Source organism: Perna viridis, chromosome 4 (assembly GCF_037379345.1).
Source record: "Perna viridis isolate PV_CMFRI_1.1 ecotype Kerala chromosome 4, ASM3737934v1, whole genome shotgun sequence".
NCBI classification, from domain to species: domain Eukaryota; kingdom Metazoa; phylum Mollusca; class Bivalvia; order Mytilida; family Mytilidae; genus Perna; species Perna viridis.
Genome location: NC_142448.1, coordinates 34,111,399 through 34,133,876, shown reverse-complemented (window position 1 = coordinate 34,133,876; position 22,478 = coordinate 34,111,399). Strand labels below are relative to the sequence as shown.

General features: G+C 31.2%; 2 protein-coding genes across 5 annotated transcripts in view; one reads left to right on the top strand and one right to left on the bottom strand.

The window, feature by feature from the left end:
• The window catches only part of LOC148619851 (alpha-tectorin-like), a 42,417-nt gene extending 29,379 nt beyond the window's left edge, over positions 1-13,038 (bottom strand). Inside the window, exons 1-2 of one of the 3 annotated variants that reach the window (XM_088580192.1) lie at positions 12,902-13,038; positions 12,179-12,267 (exon numbers count right to left, since the gene is read on the bottom strand). The gene's annotated coding sequence lies outside the window, so the exon portion shown is untranslated. Of the gene's footprint in view, positions 1-1,188; positions 1,818-12,178; positions 12,328-12,901 lie in introns of those variants that run through there. The other 2 variants (XM_088580195.1, XM_088580196.1) reach the window with 2 other exon arrangements.
• LOC148619850 (uncharacterized) lies at positions 7,181-20,713 on the top strand. 2 transcript variants are annotated; one of them, XM_088580189.1, is made up of 7 exons: positions 7,181-7,290; positions 12,861-13,097; positions 15,292-15,534; positions 16,651-16,716; positions 17,696-17,788; positions 18,535-18,604; positions 19,082-20,713. In XM_088580189.1, exons 1-7 carry the CDS (start codon positions 7,224-7,226, stop codon positions 19,641-19,643), a joined length of 1,338 nt encoding a protein of 445 aa, XP_088436315.1. In that variant the 5' UTR covers positions 7,181-7,223; the 3' UTR covers positions 19,644-20,713. The 2 variants fall into 2 exon arrangements, with proteins under 2 accessions (XP_088436315.1, XP_088436316.1); XM_088580190.1 differs by lacking the exon at positions 15,292-15,534 and having other exon boundaries at positions 19,082-20,707.
• Positions 20,714-22,478: the final 1,765 nt, after the last annotated feature.

Genomic DNA, 22,478 nt, shown 5'->3' with positions numbered 1-22,478 from the left:
ATCCGCTTTTCAATCTAGAGGTTTGCATTGTTATACTTCAACAAAGCAAATAAGTTAGTTTTTTCAGTTATATATGACAATTTCTTTACATTGAGTCTTGTATTCAACCTTGATAAAATTCCATGAAAATGTTTAGAAATTATACAATATGCCTATCTGTCTGCTATCTTGATCTTCATCTCGGAATTGATCAAAGAGGATTATGTTGCTATTAAACAGATATTGAGAGCCCGTGTCAAATATATATTCACCGACTTCTCCCTGTGAGAAGAACAAATTGTATACTAGTATGTAATAAAATAAATGAATTTAAAATTTGAAAAAAAAAAAGTATGATTTTAAATTTAGCAGTTTGTAAATTCACGATCAATGTATATACAACACGAATAATTGGTGAGGATTTGCTGCCAATAGTTTAAAGTTGACTTCCTTGGAAGTTCTACGGCTACAGAAACGTTTTACCATAACTTGAAATCGATGGTAACGGAAAACTATTGACCAAACTTTACGACAAACGTGATGACTTTTCATTCAGATTTGTCAACTTTCCTTTCATCTGTGGCAACATCACTTCAGCACCTGCGTATGGAGTGTTCATATCACAACTCATACGTTATGCCAGAGCTTGTCGGAACTACCCAGACTTTTTGTATCGCGATAGAACTCTAACAAATAGGCTTATGGAACAGGGTTATGTTGCTACAAGATTGAAGTCATCACTACAGAAGTTTTACGGTCGTCATCATGAACTCGTGGATCGTTATGGTGAATCCATCTGCACCATGAAAACTGATTTATTCAACGGGTCATAGTTTTCGTTCCTCGTTTGTCTACCCCGGACTTGACTTTTTATGAGCAACTCGGCGAGTGTTTCTAGAAAAGCAGAGGACGCTTACCTACCGGTGCACCTGGTCCATGCTCCCAGTTTTTAGTGGAGTCCGAGTTGCTCATTTGCTTTTGTTACTTTGTATGTATGATTTTAGTTACTTTATATTCTTTGTTGAGTTAGTCTGTTTTCCATGTCTGGTCTTTGTCCCTGGATTACATTCTTTTGATTACCGCTATAACCTTGGTTCCCTTGATTACTCTTTAAATGAACACGTGTTCCTTTTGATAATGATTAGTGACCTCCAATTGACATATATATAATTTTTCTCTTCAAATGTGTTGACCTTTAAAACACCATACCTGTTGTCTTGCAAGAAACAGGAACTGTCAACCTTCCCGGAACACCTGTTTTAATTTGTTATTTGTGTTTTTTTTCTTTTCAGATCAACTATGTCTATCGACTCCAACAAGAGAACAAATCATTGTTGCATGTCCAAATAACAGAGCTGGAAAACCACACATCATCAAAGCTTGCTGTGGACAATATTTCATTTTTTATCGTTATATACCCGGATATTGTATAGCTACAGTACCAGAGTGGCGATTAAACTCATCAGCCGTAGTAGTGTTTAATAAAAATTGGAGCGGTAGAGTAAACATTCTATATAAATGCAAAGGTATATATATATATGACTATTACTGATATACTATAGATGGTAATTTATGTTGATGATAGATGATCTTTTCGGTGAATTTCAGTGTATCAAATATTTTGAAAAAAAGTTAAAATTTCGAATAGTGTTGAAAACCTTAAATACACGAAAATGGTCTACATGAAGTATTTGAAATTTATCAATATTCAATATCATTACTTTTATCCAATTTTAGCCTGATTTTGTAAGCTTTGTTTACATTTCAGATGTTAAATCATCAAAAGCCACAAAGAAAGAGGTTGTGTGCACAAGACCTACTACTTTCAAAGGTTATATTATGTCAATGATGGCTATAAGAGATTTACGACCTTAAACCGGACGCACATTTTAAGTTCAAATATCACATTATACGGTTTTGCAGACATATAAAACAAACATTCTGTCTGGTAAACATAGAAGTAAAAGAAAATTCCTTTTCGTCTTTCCATTCAACTATCACTAATAAACTATTTGAATAATTCTACGCATTGTGTTAAACTTTGATATATGATAACATTTACCTTTGGTTGGAACGGTTGAAACATATCGTCCTTCTAGACGGTGTTGTTGTGGAGTTTGCATCTTAATAAAAAAGTTCCACTTTTATCACCATACTATCCCTTGTCGATCTAAGACACAGAAGTCAATCCTTGGAAGACAACACAGTTGAAGGTTGATTTTAAGAGGAACTGAATTTGTTGCTTTTGTCAAGCTAGGTCACTCAATTATCTGTCATGTAAGCAGCGTTTCAAAATTCTTATCAACGCTACAACTTTTGGCATTGATTTGGATCATTTGGTATACAAACGTTCAAAACCTGTTTTTTTTTCTCGATTCAAAATGTAGCTTTCGAATAAGAAAAACAAAAAAAAAAATGAATTCATTAAAATGTCAAACTGGGTGCAATGCTGTGATTTAGAGAGACGTATTGTGTCTAGGAGGATCTTAACGTGAGGGTTTCCTTGTCACATTAGTTTTCTTCTTCCAACCCAAACATTTTATAGACATTTTGGCAGATGCACCGTTTAATACATCTTTTGGAGCATTTTAAACAAACTCGATGGACTAGAGACGTTTTTGTGAGATTATAGAACGTTTGCCGATTTTGTCGATATTTGTGTTGCGGTGAACCGTCATTCGCGTTTGATTGAAAATAGAAGATGGAGATGAGACATGTCGGTTTGTAAGTATTTGTATGTGATACATGTACCACGTATGACATATCGTCTTCTATGTTTACCAGACAGACTGTTTGTTTTATATGTCTGCAAAACCGTATAATGTGATATTTGAACTTAAAATGTGTGTCCGGTTTAAGGTCGTAAATCTCTTATAGCCATCATTGACATAATATAACCTTTGAAAGTAGTAGGTCTTGTATACACAAACTCTTTCTTGGTGGCTTTTGATGATTTAACATCTGAAATGTAAACAAAGCTTACAAAATCAGGCTAAAATTGGATAAAAGTAATGATATTGAATATTGATAAATTTCAAATACTTCATGTAGACCATTTTCGTGTATTTAAGGTTTTCAACACTATTCGAAATTTTAACTTTTTTCAAAATATTTGATACACTGAAATTCACCGAAAAGATCATCAACATAAATTACCATCTATAGTATATCAGTAAGAGTCATATATATATATATATACCTTTGCATTTATATAGAATGTTTACTCTACCGCTCCAATTTTTATTAAACACTACTACGGCTGATGAGTTTAATCGCCACTCTGGTACTGTAGCTATACAATATCCGGGTATATAACGATAAAAAATGAAATATTGTCCACAGCAAGCTTTGATGATATGTGGTTTTCCAGCTCTGTTATTTGGACATGCAACAATGATTTGTTCTCTTGTTGGAGTCGATAGACAGAGTTGATCTGAAAAGAAAAAAAATAAAAAAACAAATAACAAATTAAAACAGGTGTTCCGGGAAGGTTGACAGTTCCTGTTTCTTGCAAGACAACAGGTATGGTGTTTCAAAGGTCAACACATTTGAAGAGAAATATTATATATATGTCAATTGGAGGTCACTAATCATTATCAAAAGGAACACGTGTTCATTTAAAGAGTAATCAAGGGAACCAAGGTTATAGCGGTAATCAAAAGAATGTAATCCAGGGACAAAGACCAGACACGGAAAACAGACTTACTCAACAAAGAACATAAAGTAACTAAAATCATACTGGGCATATCAGAAAGCAATTTCCATTTCGGTAAAAATCACAAAGAAGATATGTCTCACTTTTTTTCAACTGTAGGAAATTATTGACGAAAGTCAAAGAGTGTGTCAACATTAAGGAATTTTTATTCGGGATTTAAATGAAAAAGAAATTCTATCTGGAGTAAATGCACCAGGAGAGAATATACGGAATTCAATCTTTTCATTAATTTGAATAAATTGCCAGAATGGAAATTACGCAATAAAGGTAAAAATCATAAAAAGTTCAGTTTGTTTAAATTAATTTGGTGGAGATCAAATCTCAAAGTGTTAACTATTACTATAACACTTACCATACGTGTTGAAATAAAAGATCACTTTATCAATTCTACATGTTCACATTATTGAATGGGTGTAAACACGTGAATTAAAATCCATCATGTGGAGGTTTAAACTTTATATGTTAATATAATTTACAAATTAAAGTGTGAATTTTGTATTATACTAGGTGGGTATGATCTCATTGTCCCTGTGAATCAGGATTGCCGATTAATTTTTCTGGGATTAATAGGGATAATTGTCTCAGGATGACAAAAAAATATGAAAAAAACCTCTTGGCAAAATTTTGAAGGAAATGTTAAAAGGAACATATAACATGGCGATATCAACCGCTTAAGTTGGAACCATCGCGAAGATCCTTGCATGCTCCCGTAATAAAAAGTAGATTTGCTATCGGTGGGATACGTCCAATCAATACACTTTCTTTCATATATGTTCTTTAATATATAGAGAGAGACTTTCAGCAAGTCTACATTTTTATTTGTAATAATATTTTCATATACTGTAAACCGTGAAATTTTCGCGGCAGTTCTATTTTCGCTATTTTCGCACCAAGAACATTACAGTACAATTTGATGAACGATCGCAAAATTTAGAACTGCACGAAATTAGATTTATAGCAGAAACCGAGAAAAAAGACGGCGAGAAAATTTCCCGGTTTACAGTTTCTATATATTTTCCTGTTAAACCTGGGCTATTTCTATTAATAGGCGATATACAACACATCATTTTGTTTATATTGACTATGGAAATTTTTGCTTGTGAATTTGTGATGCCAACACATTCTTTAAGATAATCATCTGAAACGCCACAACTAATGAGCTACATTCATTAATTGTCCCTGGTTTTAGGAGGACTTGTGGCGAAATATTAAATGCTTAAGTTGGCATGTCTCAAATTATATTATAAATACTTAAAATATATATCAAATAAATACATTGCCTGATTAACATGTGGTAAAATCGTGTCATTCCTATCAAACCTTTATTGTCGGTTTAGTTTTGCTTTTTACCTTTTGACCTTAGGGACGCCCTTCTATGGAAATGCAAGTCTCCTAATCGAAATTCTGTTTCCCGATTGGCCAAGTACTGATAACTGAGTGGCGTTCGAAAAAATTGTATGGAAACAATGCGCTAATTTGAATGAAATGTAGAAACTTATAAGTAAACAGAACAAAATTTTACTGCGTCGGCTATCTTTTTTTTTTTTTACAGATAGTACTTGTTTAAATTATCGTTCGAATCAATTCCCTCATTACCTTCCTTTCGAGCGAAAAGGCAAAGATAAATGGTTGTTGAAGCATGTGACAAATACATGTATGACCAGATCGTAATACAAAACGCAAGCGTCTTTATCTCGTAAAAAATCAATAAAAGATGCATATCAATGATGTTATTGTGACGACATTTTTACAACCATTAAGAGTTTCAGTGGATGCAAAAATTTTCGGTAACAAAGACGACTGGAAACCAGTGAATGTCCGGGAATTTAGTTAAACAATAATTTAGACAAGTCCACAAACCAGATGATGCAGTTGTTTGATTTCCGCAATAAAAAAAAAACCCACAAGATATTGTTTCGTGAAATGAAACATTTTTACCAACAATCAATCAATGTCTTAGACAACATTATTATTACAGTACTAAAAGTGTGTACTAATTTAGTCAGAACCTCTTAGAATATATTTTGTTTCCCTATGATTCTTCAACTGTCAGCTTCTAATTGAGACTGATATGTATAAATGTTTATTTTGGCGATATTGTTTAAGCCATATCGTAACTCTCTATATGAACGATATTCTTTGTATGATAAGTTTATTATTTATCGCCATAATTCCTTTAAAAACAATCAAATCTAGGTACAAACAAGTAAATTTTATCGTCATTTTACTTTCAAGTTTTCCTACGTTTTTGCAATAAAAAACATCACAGAGAAATGAAAACTCAGATTAGGATGATTTTGGTCGAGAAATATTAAAATCTTTATGTGCCTTCGACAGGCAATAATGACTCAACAAAAATACTGTTGCGTTTCACTTAAAGTAGTTGTAAACTACTTTATGCAATGTTTTAATAATATTTTCATATAACATTTTAATCCAACTGTTCTTTCATTTATTTCCAGAATTCTATTCATTTAAATAATAATAATAAAAAAAACTAGTTCCCCTAGTTAATTTCGGCAGCAATCCTTAATCCTTAGTTTTGAAATTTAAAATGAGGGTCTTTGAAGTTTTCAATTATCTGTATGCGTAAGTCGAATTCACAGCTTCATGACATTCAAGTATAAAGACACGGTTATCTTTCAAGAGTTTCGTAAAATGTATCACTTCTACATCAGAATATCAAAATATTTGTAAAAATGGTTGTGTGGATAATATTTATTCCTTTCTGTGATTTTAGTTTGCTGATTGTTACCTAAAACAATTCAAAGTGGTTTTTGAACACCTTAAACACAAAGCATGTTTTTGGTTGATGATAGCTTAGAAAAGTTAAAAGAAGCTATTGGTCTGTACATGTATATTGTATATTGTTGCGATTTGCTTTAATTTTAAAATAATATGCTTGTATGTTCACTGCCTAAATAAATTCTGAAATTCCATTGGTTTTTCATTCAACAAACGATTTATTACGGGCGTTTGTATTGTTCTAGCTAAGGTTCGTGTAATGACGATTATATCCATACTATCTAAAATCGAGATGGAATAACAAGTTGTTATGCAACGTACTCTTTTCTTATATCGTACATTGTGGAAAACAATAGTCTGTTTCTACCCTATGAGGTTTCAACACTTAGGGGTCATTGATAACGATACGACAATTACAAAATATATAATGATCATAATAGGTGAAGATAAAAGTGTTGTGTTAATTTAAATACTAAATAATTATAAATAGATCGTCGGCTAAAGTACGAGTGAACTACCGTCGACAGCTCTTTTCGGACAATAGTTTACGATCATTCAATTGTTTAACTAGATCTAATTACTTTACTGTTGAACCTCTGTGACGGTCACACAAAAGTTAAATATGCTTGATAAAATGCGTATATGCCCAGTTTAATACAAATACTTCCTTGTTTAAGAAATAGAAAAGTGTTATCTATACAAAATAAGTTATCAAAAACAATATTTATTCTAAAGTAATGTGTCCTGATCATGTGACCTCACGATTTGATAATAAGGCATTAAAATGACAACGGTAAAAGAAAGAACATTTGTTCTTTTCTTTTTGCATGTCTTAACTTATTTGGCAGCTGGTAAGTTCATATATTTGATACTAATTACACTGTATCAATCGAAAACGATTACAGTTCTTCGGTAATATATTCGTATGAATGCACTCTAGCTGTGCATTTCAAACAGAGAAGTTAGATACTGATTCCTGTTTAAGCTCATTTTTTTAAATTAGTAAGCAGTTTTTAGGAAAAAAACCGCGAATAAAAAGTTTGAAAGTTAATTTTTTTTTAATTCACGTTAAAGAGGTGTCTGTATAATTAAACTGATTTTTTTAATAGTTGCGCTCATTTGTTTCCACCTCCCAAATATTCACACCAATTTGATTACATCTGTGCATTAATAAGTTTTGGTTCAAATAATTTCTTATATAAAGAATTAATGTAACCAGATTATATTGCTGTTTTCTTTGCTGTTGTATGGATATAACATGAAATAGAGAGCTTTATTTGTTTGGCCTTGAAGTGGATGACAACTTAAGTTACATTACTTTGACAGGAAGCTTTTCGTTCAATTTAATGTATCATTCTGATTTGGTGTTGTGCAAATCTTTTTATACCCAACAATAAAAATGCATCTGTCTTATGCAAACCAACACTATTATTTTGCATGTGATACATGTATTTTCTCAAAGCATGTTTTATTGGTGAGCTATATTTAAAACATATTTTACATTGCTTATTCTAGTAACAAAATGAGCTTTCCGAAAACTTGACTTTTCAAATATTGACAAAGAATTTGACATTGTCTATCTAACCAGATAAACATTGTCTATCTAGTTAGATAGACAATTCTAAGTTATTTTAGACATCATTTATCACTTCCGGATCAAATGTGCACGTCTCTGTGTAGTACTATAACACACTCCACCTAGATCTATGCATTGTAAGTGAATAGTCCGAAACTGAGATTGTTTACTATAAAATCATATTTGTAATTGAATACAAAAGTGTATGAATATTGTTCACATGTGTGAGTTATTCGCCTCCATGCTGTTGGTTAACAGAAAATATAAATTTTCGATAATTTTTTTCAAGTAAATTTGTTAAAAACTTCTATAATCATCGTACCAGTAGTATTAATATTTTACATTTTACATTTCATTTTCTAAGCTACGCAATGTTTGCATTTGTCCTGGGAATTCACCACTTCTAATGTTTCCATTACTTTGCGTGTTAATAGATTAATTTTCAAAGTGTCGAAGTTTCACTATGAATTCCCAGGACAAATGCAAACATTGATGAACAAGAACATACAGCGGTGAATTGTAAGAAAGTCGCCTATTGTATTAACTGTACATGAACCACACATTTAATGTTAATTGTTAAGTGTAAGTATTTATTAGAATCAGGCAAAATGGGAAAAATCAGAAACATACATGTCGTCAAAAACCAATCAATCTAACATATATAATCAATATAATTTCTCTCAAGGAGGCTTTGTCTATTTGAAAAGACCATTTATTGACTTTTCCATTACTGGATTTGCTCAAAAAGGTTTTCAATAGAATGTAAGAAAAATAAGGTTTTTGACAGAGTTATCTGCCATTGAAATGCCCATTTTCAGTACATTTCAATGAAATTAAAACTTATTTTTCCCTTGAATCTGACGTTGCAAATAGTTCAATTACCCTTTCAAAATAATGTTTTTTTTCACACCATGTGTCATCCATTGCCTGATTCTTTCAGAAACTGACACTAAATAAGGTATTTTTACAATCATTTAACGACACACGACTTAGGGTCTCACATAACTGCCAGAATTATGAGGGTTGTAAATTTAATATCAAATTAATACTGATGCATGTAATGAAACAAATATGTAAGAATGACGAAAAATATTAATTATTATTCGTAATAAAGCAATGAAAAAAAGTAAATTGGAATCATTATTTTAAATCAAATGTATACTCATGAGTGTTTATGATTTGTTCCATAAACTACCTTATCTTTCGAATCCAGGTTCAATTGTGGTTCTGTTGATTACGCTAATCTTACATCACTACACACCACACAATCAAAGGTTGATAACAAAAATAATAATTACTTGTTTTACCGGGCAGTACTAGGCGGGGTCAAAACTGTTTTCCCCAGACATTACTAAAATATAATTGCGTAAGGTTTTCCATATTGGCTGAGTTATTGGTCCGAGGCTAGCCATATTGGACTGAGGCTACGACTCATAAGAATATTACAAATTTAATATCTCAAATTGTCTGGATAGTTTTGCATTTATTAAACGAGGCAAAGATCTCTTGTCGAGATTATATGCTAAAATAGTTTGAAATTCAACATATTTTTCGTTTAGTAAATTTGATTTCGATCCAAACCAAAACTTATTTTACCATAGTATTTTTTTTACAACCGGTAATTTCAAAAAGCTTTTTCTTGTAAGCTTTCGATGGATTTTTATATAGGTGCTTGTTAGTTGCAGGCATACGTAATCAAGGCAACCAAGGTTATAGGGGTAATTAAAGAGTAATCAAGGGAACCACGGTTATAGCGGTAATCAAAGAGTAATCAAGGGAACCGAGGTAATCAAAAGAATGTAATCCAGGGACAAAGACCAGACATGGAAAACAGACACACACAACAAAGAACACAAAGTAACTAAAATCATGCATACAAAGTAACAACAGGAAATGACTCCACTAACAACTGGAAGCAAGGACCAGGTACACCGGTAGGGTAAGCATCCTCTGCTTTTCTAGAAACACCCACCGAGTTGTTCATAAAAAGTCAAATCCGGAGTAGACGAAACAGGAAAAAAATAATGACACTTTGCACAAATCAGTTTTCATAGTGCAGATTTATACACCGTAGCAACCCACGAGATCATGATGACGACCATAAAACTTCTGTAGTGATGATGTCAATCCTGCATCAACATAACCCTGTTCCAGAAGCCTATTTTTAGATTTCTAGCGCGACACAAAAAGTCTGCGTAGTTTCAGCAAGCTCTGGCATAACGTATGAGTAGTGATATGAACCTTCCATACCCAGGCGCTGAAGGGATGTTGCCACAGATGAAAGGAAATTTGACAATTCTGAACGAAAAGTCATCACGTTTGTCGTAAAGTTTGGTCAATAGTTTTCCTTTACCATCGATTTCTAAGCTTAGGTCAAGATATGAGGCCGACCTCACAGTGTCTGTAGTATCCTTTATCTCAAGTTCTTTCGGGTAGATGCGATGTACCAAATCCCCAAAATTAGGATTGTTTAAAGATTATACGTCATCTTTATAGCGGAAACTGAGATTAAAGGATATAGCTAAACTATATTCTTCCTTTCAGAACAGATCAGCTATGAAGTCAACCTAATAAGTGTGAAGGAATAGGTCAGCAATTAGAGGAGCACAATTAGTGCCCAATGGAATGCCGACCGTTTGTTGAAAAATACGTCCACCACACTGGACAAATATGTTGTCGATTAAAAATTCTTTTTGTAAACATTTTCTTCAGTATATTTAGAAGATGGTTTGGAATTATTTTTTTACAAAGTATAAGGAATCTCTTATACATATAAGAACTATATATTTGTATCTAGGTGTACCATCTTTTTTGGAAAAACAACGATGTATTATGTTTTAAATCGGGATTTTAACTGAGTGTGGGCAATAGAAGTATACATTGTAGAAACATCATAGGTTTTAATGCTATTATGTTCTAATAATAATCTTGAACTGATTGTCTCCAAAAGATCTTTTAAATTTTTTCGGATCCACATTGAATTAATACCACTACGGGAGTAACACGTGCGTGATAGGATTGCAGAACCTCTTTGACAGCTATGAGTATAGAAGTTAAAAGTTTTTAAAGAGGTTTGGTGGTACATTTTGCAGATCCAGCTATGTAACGTTGTTTGTATGGATTCTTGTGCAGTTTAGGAATCCAGTACAGATTTTTTACAGATGGTAAATCAGAATCATCGTCCTTGGTAGAGAGACCAAAAGAGGATAGCACAGATTTATGGTTTTCCACAATCCCTTCTTTGACGAGTGTGGTAGCAGTATAGGTCTTATAAACTGCTATTATTTTCTACGTCTATCTCTGATAATAAACATTGGATGTAAAACATTTTGCGGACATAAACAATGTTTTTGGGGGCTTTGTCTGCTGGTACAACAACATATTTGTCACATATAGTAGACAATGTTTTTGCTACATCGGGGTCTTTGGAAACTGATGTAGCATTGGCACTCATTGACATACTTAAAACTTTCATTCGTTTCAAAATTTAAGACATCACAGCCTTTGATCACTCTGACAGAGAATTAATGTCTTGTTCTCGTTTTATCCATTTTTTTGCGTAGTCCTCCACGGCATCCATAAGAACAAATTATAATTCCAATTTATGGCGCGCGGTACTTGGGACCTTTAGAAAGGATATTTCGCAGAGATAAGTTTTCGATGATGGTTGAATTTCCCGTAACGATGTGACCGAAAGGACCATATTTGAATGGAGAGTTTTTGCAAGAAGAGTCAGATGGTTTAGCCTTGAAGTCCTCAATCTCGAGGTTCTGCAATAGTCTTTTATAATTGAAAATTCTTGATGCAATGGGTGAAGTATAGGAATATGAAATAATTGGTATGGATTTGTCTTTGAAATATGGGGGAATTTTGTTGGTAACATTTTTGTGATGGAGGATGTTAGCTAAATTAATTGCTTCTATACTTTTGTTGACAAAGGGAAGTAGAAGAAATGATCGTTTTTCTTCGTTTTGACTTTTCACACAGACTAGTTAAAAGAATCTGTGGAAACCAATATCCAAAATGATGGCAAGAAGTCTGTATAATAATGAGGTAGGTTCAGAAACAGGCGTGTCAAGCCTTGTTTTGTAAAGGGAGTGTAGTAAAGTGAGAGGTTTAGAATAAAGTTCTAATGTGATGATGTGCATAAAATGATATTTTACCTTGAAAGTCACTTGTCTAAATGTTGGCAAACGGGTTTATTGCATGTTGAATATATGCGCTTGACTGGTTTTGACCCTGTCTTTGATATCTGCAAAAATACCGGTCAGTTGTGGGATAATTGAAATACGTCGAAATTCCAAAACATGGCCTAAAAGTGAACACCGAAAAAGGAGACAATCTACTAACACAATGTAGCAAAGTATATAAAATAAAATACACATAACACCTGAGGATAAAAAAATCAAGACGTCACACAAAAAACTAACAATATGAACTTATATACTACAAAAAACCAGGGTTGATTTCAGGTGCTTTAGAAGGAGGATATTTATTATATGCTTAGACGAGAAATACATGTTTTGTGACTTGTTATTTTTATTTATTATCATTTTACCGGAAAAAACTGTTATGACTAGTGATTCTTGAGTGATCATAAATTATCCTTAACAAAATATTATGGAGAAACTTATTATTTTTCGAGGTAAGGAGTATTGATTAGTTCCATCTGAAGGTGTTTTATTCGGTTCAAGAGTGTATCGGGGAACAGGGTATGACAAATAATAAGTCTTATGCAACATCTGCTCTGAGTATGTACGCTAATTGATTTGTGTCTGACGTTAAATTGTATGCATTAATATGTTGATATGCTACTTTTTACGTTATCATGAATTCTGTTTACAGAAGAATATTTTACAACAATTAAACATAATCAAACACGCTACCTGACATGCCCGAGCCATCGTACAATAGGTTTGAATAGTTTCCGAGTTTACTTCGAACATCAGAACAATCATCATGTACCCTATATCCCTTCGACTCTCTTCAGTAGAGACATAGCCTATCGAATAATCAATTGTTCAACAGTTACTGTGCCAAATTATGACGTAAGAACAGTTAACATTTCTTACAAATGTTCAGGTAAGATTAACAAATGGAACTTCATATGAAACCTGTGAATAGTCTTTGTCTAATTTCTGAAAAAAAAAAATGTTTTGTTTTCATTTATCCAGATTCACGATGATGTATACAAAAAAATTGTCTTTAATGTAGTAATATTTTTTATCAGCTATATATTTGAATACGACCAGGAAAAACAATGTTTAAATTATTTTTTGTCAAAGATATTTTATCATGATCAAAAAGAAGTGACACCCATGACACAATTGAAATCAGTAAGATGATATTATATATCGACAAATGTCTTAATTACATATTTGTAATTTTAGAAATTTTGACTGACGATTTGTGGATTGCCATTTGATTTTTTTTAAATTATGACTGCCTGTTAGAACAAAGACAAAGAGATATCATATCGAGTTCTCTAAAATATGTCGATGAATTTCTAGACATTTCCCCTAATTTAATGTTTTTTAATCCTCCAAACATTCAAACATGTATATAGTATCTAATTATTTTGAAACAAGTGTTAAAAAAAACGAAAAAAGAAAGAATACTACGTGTACATACTGATGGAGTAGTGTCCACCAAAATGCTACATCTGGATCTTTTATTTTCTTCAAACTGTTTCCATAAAGAACGAACTAAAGGACATTAAAAAAATAAACGAACCAAAGTTTCCTTTTTTCAATGCAATAACTGCACTACTCCGTTTCTTGAGTTTTACCTAAAAATTAATAGATTTTTTTTGTACTGAAATAATTGTAGTCTAGTGCTAAGTATTGTTTTGAGAGGAATCTTATAGTAAACATCCCATCCTAATTTCATATTTGAGATCTTAATCTCTAATTCATTTTGCCTGTAATTTTTAAGGAGATATAAAACCCCCTTTTTTTTATCAACACGATGTTGTAAAAGGGTCTCACAACTTATTTAGAAAATTACATTTAAATTATTTGTATTAAATAAAATAATAATTCTTATTCTTATTTTGTTTAAATCTTCAAATTTTCTGAATGAATCGTAACAAAATCGTCAACGCTTCATCAATTGTTTGCTTAAAGTAGGATTTGAATTTAAGATGTTTTTGCCTCGTGTGCAAGAACATATGTTAAGTGTATTTGCTAAGTAATTTGTTATATATTTTTTTAAATAAATAAATATCTTGGTGAATGCCATGAACGGACATGTTTGATCACATAATAAAACAACATTTGAATATTATTTCACGCTTCTTTGAAGTACCGTGATCAAGGATATGGACCATATCTGTCACGTAATTAACAAAAATAAAAAAAATGATTGCAAACATCTACTTTTGTTATAGGTATGAGATAACGAAAATTTCAGAATACTGACAGATGTCCATAGCAATAATTATGTCACTAGAAACTTTCATATATATAACAAAGAAATTATCATAGGGTGCTCATTTGTTGTAAATTCCCCTTGAAAAATGGATAATTTATATTTACTTCATAATCAATTAGATATACAATATTAGGCTGTCAATTTTGTAATAACTATAGGTGACAAGTAACCAGCATTCAAATTTCATTTTATGCCAATAGTAATTGGCCAAGAAAACAATAAAACAAATACAGGCATCTACGTTTTATGCATGAATATTCAATTATATATTCAAAATATGTTATAACATGCACTGACGGTTGTTAAGAATGGAAAAAAATGTATCTATAAAAAAACTGACATATTTTTCACATTTGATATTTATAACAAATATTGTAAAGAAAAAAAGGACAGTGTTTCACATATGCTTCTTTAAATACCATTTTCCTTTTTTAATGGACAAATATTACTCTCATGTATTGATATCTGACTCGTAGTTACCAATAAATGAATATGACAGATAGCATGTTAAACCACAAAATTGATTGCTAATTCCAATGTTATTAAAATATTTCAAATACAAATTTATGAATTCGGAAATAAAAGGACCAGAATATCGCTTGAATGATTAAAAGTGAAAACTTTTAAGATATGCATTAGAATACCATTTAACTTTATGGAATAATAGATAAAAATGATTGTTTCAGATTTAGTGTTTAGTTTTATATAGATAGGATATACGTTGTAAGCGATTTTAGAATTTTGGTATCAACATCTTGTATGAGTGGGTATGACTAGCACATCATATTCGTGATTGTACCTTACATGTGTCTTTAGAATTTCAGGTTGCAAATTCGTTTTTCAGATCAACTTTGTTTGTCGATTCATAGAAAGAGAACAATTATCGTCGCATGCTCAAATCAGAGAGCTGCAATACCTCTCATTTTCAAGGTTTGCTGTGGTCCCCATTTCACCAATAGGAGTATCTTTAGTCCTGGATTATGTATGACTCCATTACCATACATGGCAACCAACTCATCGGCGGTGATATTTAACAACAGAAACTGTATGGATAGAGCTAACATTCTATATAAATGCAAGGGCAATCGTATGTACCTAACTGATAAAATATACATTGCTTAATGATGGTAATGGTTTTAGATGAATAAAAGTGAAACGCTTTTTGTTTTAAAAATTAAAAAAAAATCCTAAAATTTTGACTGATACTTTGTCGAGAAAAAGTCTATATGTGTCTGACATTAAATATGTGGTAACATAAACATATATTGAAAAACTGCCATAAATTAATTTTGCAAGACAACATCTTTTTGTAATTAGGGGGTTAAATGGGTCATAATGTTATAATAATTTTGTGCACAATGTATTTTTTTTGAAATGTACTATATTTCAGATTAGATAAATCGGTTGGGGAATTATGTTAAGCTTATTGTTAATGTATTATATTTCGCGAGTATTAATGTTTGTTCCTTCGGAAAGACAATCACTAAAAATATCACCTGCACAATTATTTTTAACGCTATCAAGCGCTTATCATTTATTTTATTATAAGAGTAATTAAGGGAACCAAGATTCTAGCTGAAATCAAGAGAATGTAAACCAGGGGCAAATAAAACAGACAAAGAACATAAGATCAATAAAATAATACGTACAAAACAACAAAAGTAAATGAGCAAATCAAATAGCGTTTTGTTGCTTTTGTTGCTTTGTACGTTTCATTTTGAAATAATACAAAATTAGAAACTGCAAAATTATAACGCTTTTTTGTAAATTTGTAATAAGTTGTATACTATAGAGTTGGCTGGTGTCCGTAAGTGTAGTCGTAAAAGCATCTTTTGCTCAATATAACAATATGATTTCGAATATATATTTATTCTTAGAACTATAATTTGACATTCTTAGATTAACCAGTCGATCTAAAATCTGTTCGAATTAACAATATAATGGGGTTCACCTGATACACTTATTCTTTTTGTAAAACCTGTGTGTTGTCTTGGGAATGGTGTTCAGGCTAATTTTGTAACTTTTAAAATGCGCATACTTAAGACAATGATTTTTGTAGGGAGAGAAGTCATTAAAAAGGGAAATTGTACCAAAAAAAAAACAGTCGTTGACAATTATCTTTCTATCCAAATATGAATAACGTACATATCGACAGTTAATAAACAGGTTAATAGTTGATTTTATAATATTAAATTATTTTTAGATGAAAAATCCTCTACAGCATCATCCCGAATACCGACAAAATATGTGCTAACTATATCAACCAAAGGTAATTATAATCATTTTACATATGTAAGAAATAGCAATCGGTAATAAAACAAAAGACTGTCACAAGTGGTAGAGATTTACTCGATTTATTTATCAGTTTCTATTGAATGCAACTGCGAAAAAAAATCTATTTACAATTCGATTACATTGTTTTTGAGATAAAATAATAGTCACAATATTCGTTGTTTATGCTTCAGGCTAATAACTAACAAAGATGTTTTAGGTTAAACAATTTTATTGTTGCAGAAAAGTTATCTAAAACAAAGAATTTTATAAAGTGTTATCTTAACAATAATGTCAATGCTTTATCATCTTATTCATTTAGTGCTTCCTGATGATCATTTTGCAGATTGTTATGCATTATCGTTGCGAAAAAAGTGTAAAAATTAAAAATAATCAGATACATATTTTTACTTATTTTGTTTAAAAGCAAAAATAGTAACAATTATTTACGCAACGTATTAGCCCTGTGACTTTATAATGATCATAATTATTTTCGGCATTATATTTTACTTACAGTGTAATAATGATGATGTTTCTTTTCAGCAGTCAAATGAAAAGTAACATGTAGCTTATATTTTGTCAAAAACGATATTTTTTTTTAATATTTTGATTCATTTTTAACATATTAGCATTCAATATTTTTGTAGAAATTTATATTTTGTAATATGATAAACTCATTTATTGCACGTGACCTACCTTAAAGACTGTTGTAATGTCCATTTAGAAGTTTTATACATTACATTAGTTCAGTTATTTCAAAAATGATATGGGTTTCTAGTGCAAATAAGGACACTAGCAATGCGTCGCATATTGTGCAATAAACTGTACAGCACGTTAATAATATTCGGACACAAAATGATGCATAAATATTGTCTGTGAGTAGAAAAGCATTATAAGATGCATTTTAAAAGAATACACACGTGCGTTTGTGATATATATTTATATTACACTAAACAGGTTTTGTTTTTAATCTGCAGAAACATCTCCTACTACATATGGAACAACATCGATTGATACGAACTCAGATGAAAACATTACGGAAAACAGAAAAGAACATTCTACGGTTAAAGGTTTTTGATATTTGATATATATTGTTGTTACAAAACTCTCGGTCACGGTTTTTTGTTGACAAGATGGGACATTGAAACATCTACGTTAAAGGAGTTACATATCGAGGATTTATTCACAGTAAATTATGACATCCAAACAGTTAATATAATCACGTAAATAACATTAACTTGATTGGTCGTCAGTTGTATAGTTAACTGCATATTACCTTTACCGTTATCAAAGACTAATACAGGTTACAATAAAAAAAAAAATTAAAAAAAAATAAAAATTTTTTTAAAATTTATAAAAAAACTATCGAAAACTTATTTGATAAATAATCGAGTCCAAATTAAATCTGACAAAATAGATAAAACACCAGCGGTGTTGCTGGTACCTTAATGATCCTGACTTGGTCCATGCATTTCAAACGAAACGTTGGGTTAAATGACAATACGAAAAAAGGTGTTATTGCAACTACCTTACTGTCTATATTTCACTGCGGAAAGTCACCTAGAGATTGCATGAACATCAGTACTATTCTTATACTTTACAAATAGTATTTTTGGAGGAATTTTAAACCGTATCATATGCCCATTCAAAAATTGCTATGAAGACTATATACGAGAGGTTACTGATGTATAAATTTTGTGTTTTTGTATGGATAAAGGAACTAATATATGTTAAATGATAAATAACTTAACACAAGGAACATTCGTAAATTAATTCTATGTTAATTTAATAAACTTTGATATCAAATTCTATTTAGTTGGACCTATGGTTGGCGGAATTATTTCATGTTTTATTCCATTAGTTATAGCAAGCATTGTTATTCTAAGGTATGTTTAACCATTGTTCTGTAACTTAGCTTGAGCTATAAAATGCTTTTTAAATAATCGTTTTTAACTAATAACAAATATTCGTGTTTTTTTTCAAAATAAATCTTAAAGTTGCTTCATAAATCGGTAAGCTCCGTTACTATATACTTTTAAATACAGAGAAACCTATATACAACAAACTTTGAAGTTACCAAAAATCTGTCTAAACCAGAAACTTTTTAAAGTGATTTTCATATCAGGTAAAATGTATTTTGAAACAGGGAAAATCGAATACCCGTTTACGCTAAGCAAATTCTACAGTCCAATATGGATTTTTTTTATACAGGCTTTACGGTACTCATTTCTCTTGGTTGAATGTAGTTTTATTTATTTTGTCTTGTTGTAATAATTATTTTTTCAGTGTATTTCCAAGTTAAAATATGAAGATATTGATAATTGTTAATGTTATACTTTATCGATAGGGACTTTCATTTGCAGATGTAAAAAAACAAAGAATAACGATTGTGTCACCACGCCTGCAAGATGTGAAGGTCTTGTTAATGCTGGGTACGGAAAAGAGAAACGTAACGATAGAGGTAGGAGACAAGAAAATGGTTATATCGAACTAGATCCACCAAAAACCAAAACTGGTACTGACGATAATATCGAATGCAACACATTAAATAAGTACTTTATTTTAGCCCCGGGAGGTCACAATGCATACAAAAATTATAAAAGTGAAAAAGACAAAATCACGTCCGTCTCTGAACCCTTTCAAGAAAACACGTATGCAGAAAACTATATTGTGTGTGACCAGCTTGGAAAAACACGACATAAGACGTCAGACAACGATAAGCAAAACATGTATAGTCATTTGGGTACTGAAGTGAATATTGATGGCGTATACACAAGCACTCATGATCATGCGGTTAAATTTTATAGACGAGTTGAAGATGATTTGTATGATTTAAGTGAAAGATATCGAACTGAAGATGCATATGACACTTCTGGACATACATGCCTTCCCATGACAAGTTCTATCTATTCGATTTCAAAGTAGTTTAGAAGTATCGCAATTCAGTAGATTTAGTTGTACATACAATGGTATAATGAAGTTAAAATAAAGTCATATAAATTCATTCAACGGTACATTTTAGCTTGTGTGCCTTCATCTGATTTATAATTCATAAAGTATCTGTAGTTGATGCTGTTTCCAATATCTTAAGAAGTAGAGTTACAACAGTAAATCTAAACTGCGATATGACAGAGTTTCTAAAAGAATACCTTCAGCAAAAAAGTATCACTTTTATCTCATCAAAACAATCAGTTTTTAAATAAAAACTAAATAAACTTAATTGGCTGGTTTGTGCAAAAGGATACTTTTTGATGAGGGAACATTCCATGGAAAAGTAAAACATATATCCTAGATATGACAAAACGCATTTGCAAAGTTGTGTGTTTATCGACTCTTTTGGAATATTGGGTAAATATACGACTAATTCACGACGTTGTCCGTATGGTGCTATTAGGTGAAGTTTTGTCATTAATTAAATGCCTTTTAACTAAAAAATTAATAGATGATTGTTATTTTGCTTCCATATATTGATACATGCTTAATTTATGGAATATGATATAGAATGTTTTTTCCTGTTCGTGGCAAAGTAAAATTTAAGATGTTCCTTTGGTGCGTCCAACAATATATACTCTCAAGACTTAGTTTCTTATTTTTCGCAATATTCAAGATTTAATAATTTATTTTTTTTTGTTATTTGTGAAAACAAAATTGTATTCAAACATTTTCTACTCGGCGGATGTTTCGAGAAAAGCAGAGGACGCTTACCCTACCGGTGCACCTGGTCCATGCTCCCAGTTTTTAGTGGAGTCAGAGTTGCTCATTTGCTTTTATTAATTTGTATTTATGATTTTATAGTTTCGCACACAAAATTGACAACGCCTCATTGAGTAAACTAAAAAAACATGTGTCACTTGAAGGAAATACTGATGGTATGGAGCATTTGTACAAGTCAACATGTAATATTTTTGAAGGGAAAGGTATAAAATTAAAGCTTTCAAAATCACAATCCATCCTTATCGTATTTCGTTTTCTCCTCTGTAGAAGCTGGCTGTTTTTTTTTTTTTTTACAAAATTAATAACTGTGTACGAGCATTTAAAATTAAAAAAAAAACATTGAACAGATGAGTAGAAAATGTACACTTTTTTACACAATATCAGGTCGGCTATCTTTTCCCGACAGTTTTATTAAACTGCATGACATTTTAGAAAACATGTAATAAGTTTACTTTGGGAAGGAACCAAAAAAGATTTCCATGAAAACTTTTTTCCATTATTTTATGATTGCTGCAGATGACTAAATATCAGATTTGTTTTAATGAAAGAACTTGAAAAAATAAAGTTTTCATTAGGTAAGAATTGTAAGAAATTGCCCCTCTGAGTGTCGACATAACAAAAAAACATGGGTGCTACGATATATCCACAAAGTTGGCCTAAAACAATTTACTGTGACCTTTTGCGTGCAACCTAAATTGTAACTTAAGTTTATGTAACTATCCCTCAAATCCACGATAGCTAATTTATTCAATTTTCACCATTTTGAAGTTTCACAATTAATCTCAGAAAACCAGAACTGTAAATATACATGTTATATCACTAACATTTATTTTTATTTTTAAGTACACAAAATATTTTTATTTTGTTAGATTGTTTTTTGTTTAAGTATTCCAACGAAGATTATCATGCGTTAACTTTTACAAAACTAAACATGTCAATATATAACGAGAATGGATATGGTGTATATATCAAAAAGACAACCCAAACGTTATGGAAAACACACAAACTGAATGATTTTAAAAAAGAAAAATGTGGACCAGTCTTTAAAAGGGAAAATTAATGAAATCAATCATACATGTTGACACGTTCACCGAGTCTTAAGGACAAAAAGGTTTAGAAAAGGAGTAAAACTAGTATGTTATACAAATTAATTGGTATTCAAATGACGTGTAATAGACATTGACATTGACATAATATGACCACTGTAAATTATAAATTATACATGTCTTACATTAGATTTTAAATATGTATCGACCAAATACACAATGTTGTCCTTATTGCTGTTCTAAAATGGGTAACAAACCTGCCCACTAAGAGTGGTATTGTAAGCTAGTTTGTTTACACACAATGGCATACATTTGGAAAATTTGGCGCAAGGTAGAACAACCAACAATTTTAGATAATGTTGCTTCCGTTTACACTGAATCAATTTCAAAGAAAAATGGCATTTTTTTTATCAAGTTTCTGTCATAATCGTCAATACTTGGAATATTAAGGAATCTTTGGATCTAACAATGTCACTATTTCTGAAAGGGCATTCATCTTTTAGACTGTCCCGCCACTTAGGACAACTGACTTGAAAATCAATTTTATCAAATATTTGTGACAGTAAGATACTTTTGGAAGTACGTTTAATACAAATGTTTGAGATGTAAAGTTGATTTTTCTGTGGCATATTTTTTTCAGTTTCATTAAAAAAAAACACTTTCAATACTAAAACGATAGCTAAAAAGACTTTGGATTCGTAAAACGACCTAAACAATGCTCTTCGCAACATACGAATAGGAATATTAAGAGATAATACATGTATATCTTTAAAATGGAAACTAAATTTGAGGAACCGGTTTGTGGTTTGTTCCCATACGTTTAGCAATGATTTGTTCGAACACCTGTCCTCCAAATCCGTCAAAGATATTGCACTTTTTTCTGATGATTAGTGTGGTATCGTACAAAATAAGGCTTTTCCCTACTCAATTCATGATGAGCACATGTAGTCCCTTCGCGTTAATTTCACAAAGTCATAAGTGTGATATTGATCGTAAACTA

Excerpts from the sequence above, each read along its gene's own strand:
- LOC148619850 (XM_088580189.1), top strand. The coding sequence starts at position 7,224 with ATGACAACGGTAAAAGAAAGAACATTTGTTCTTTTCTTTTTGCATGTC. Across the intron at positions 7,291-12,860 it reads CTTAACTTATTTGGCAGCTG|AAGAATATTTTACAACAATT; the intron begins GTAAGTTCATAT and ends TTCTGTTTACAG. Across the intron at positions 17,789-18,534 it reads AGAACATTCTACGGTTAAAG|TTGGACCTATGGTTGGCGGA; the intron begins GTTTTTGATATT and ends AATTCTATTTAG.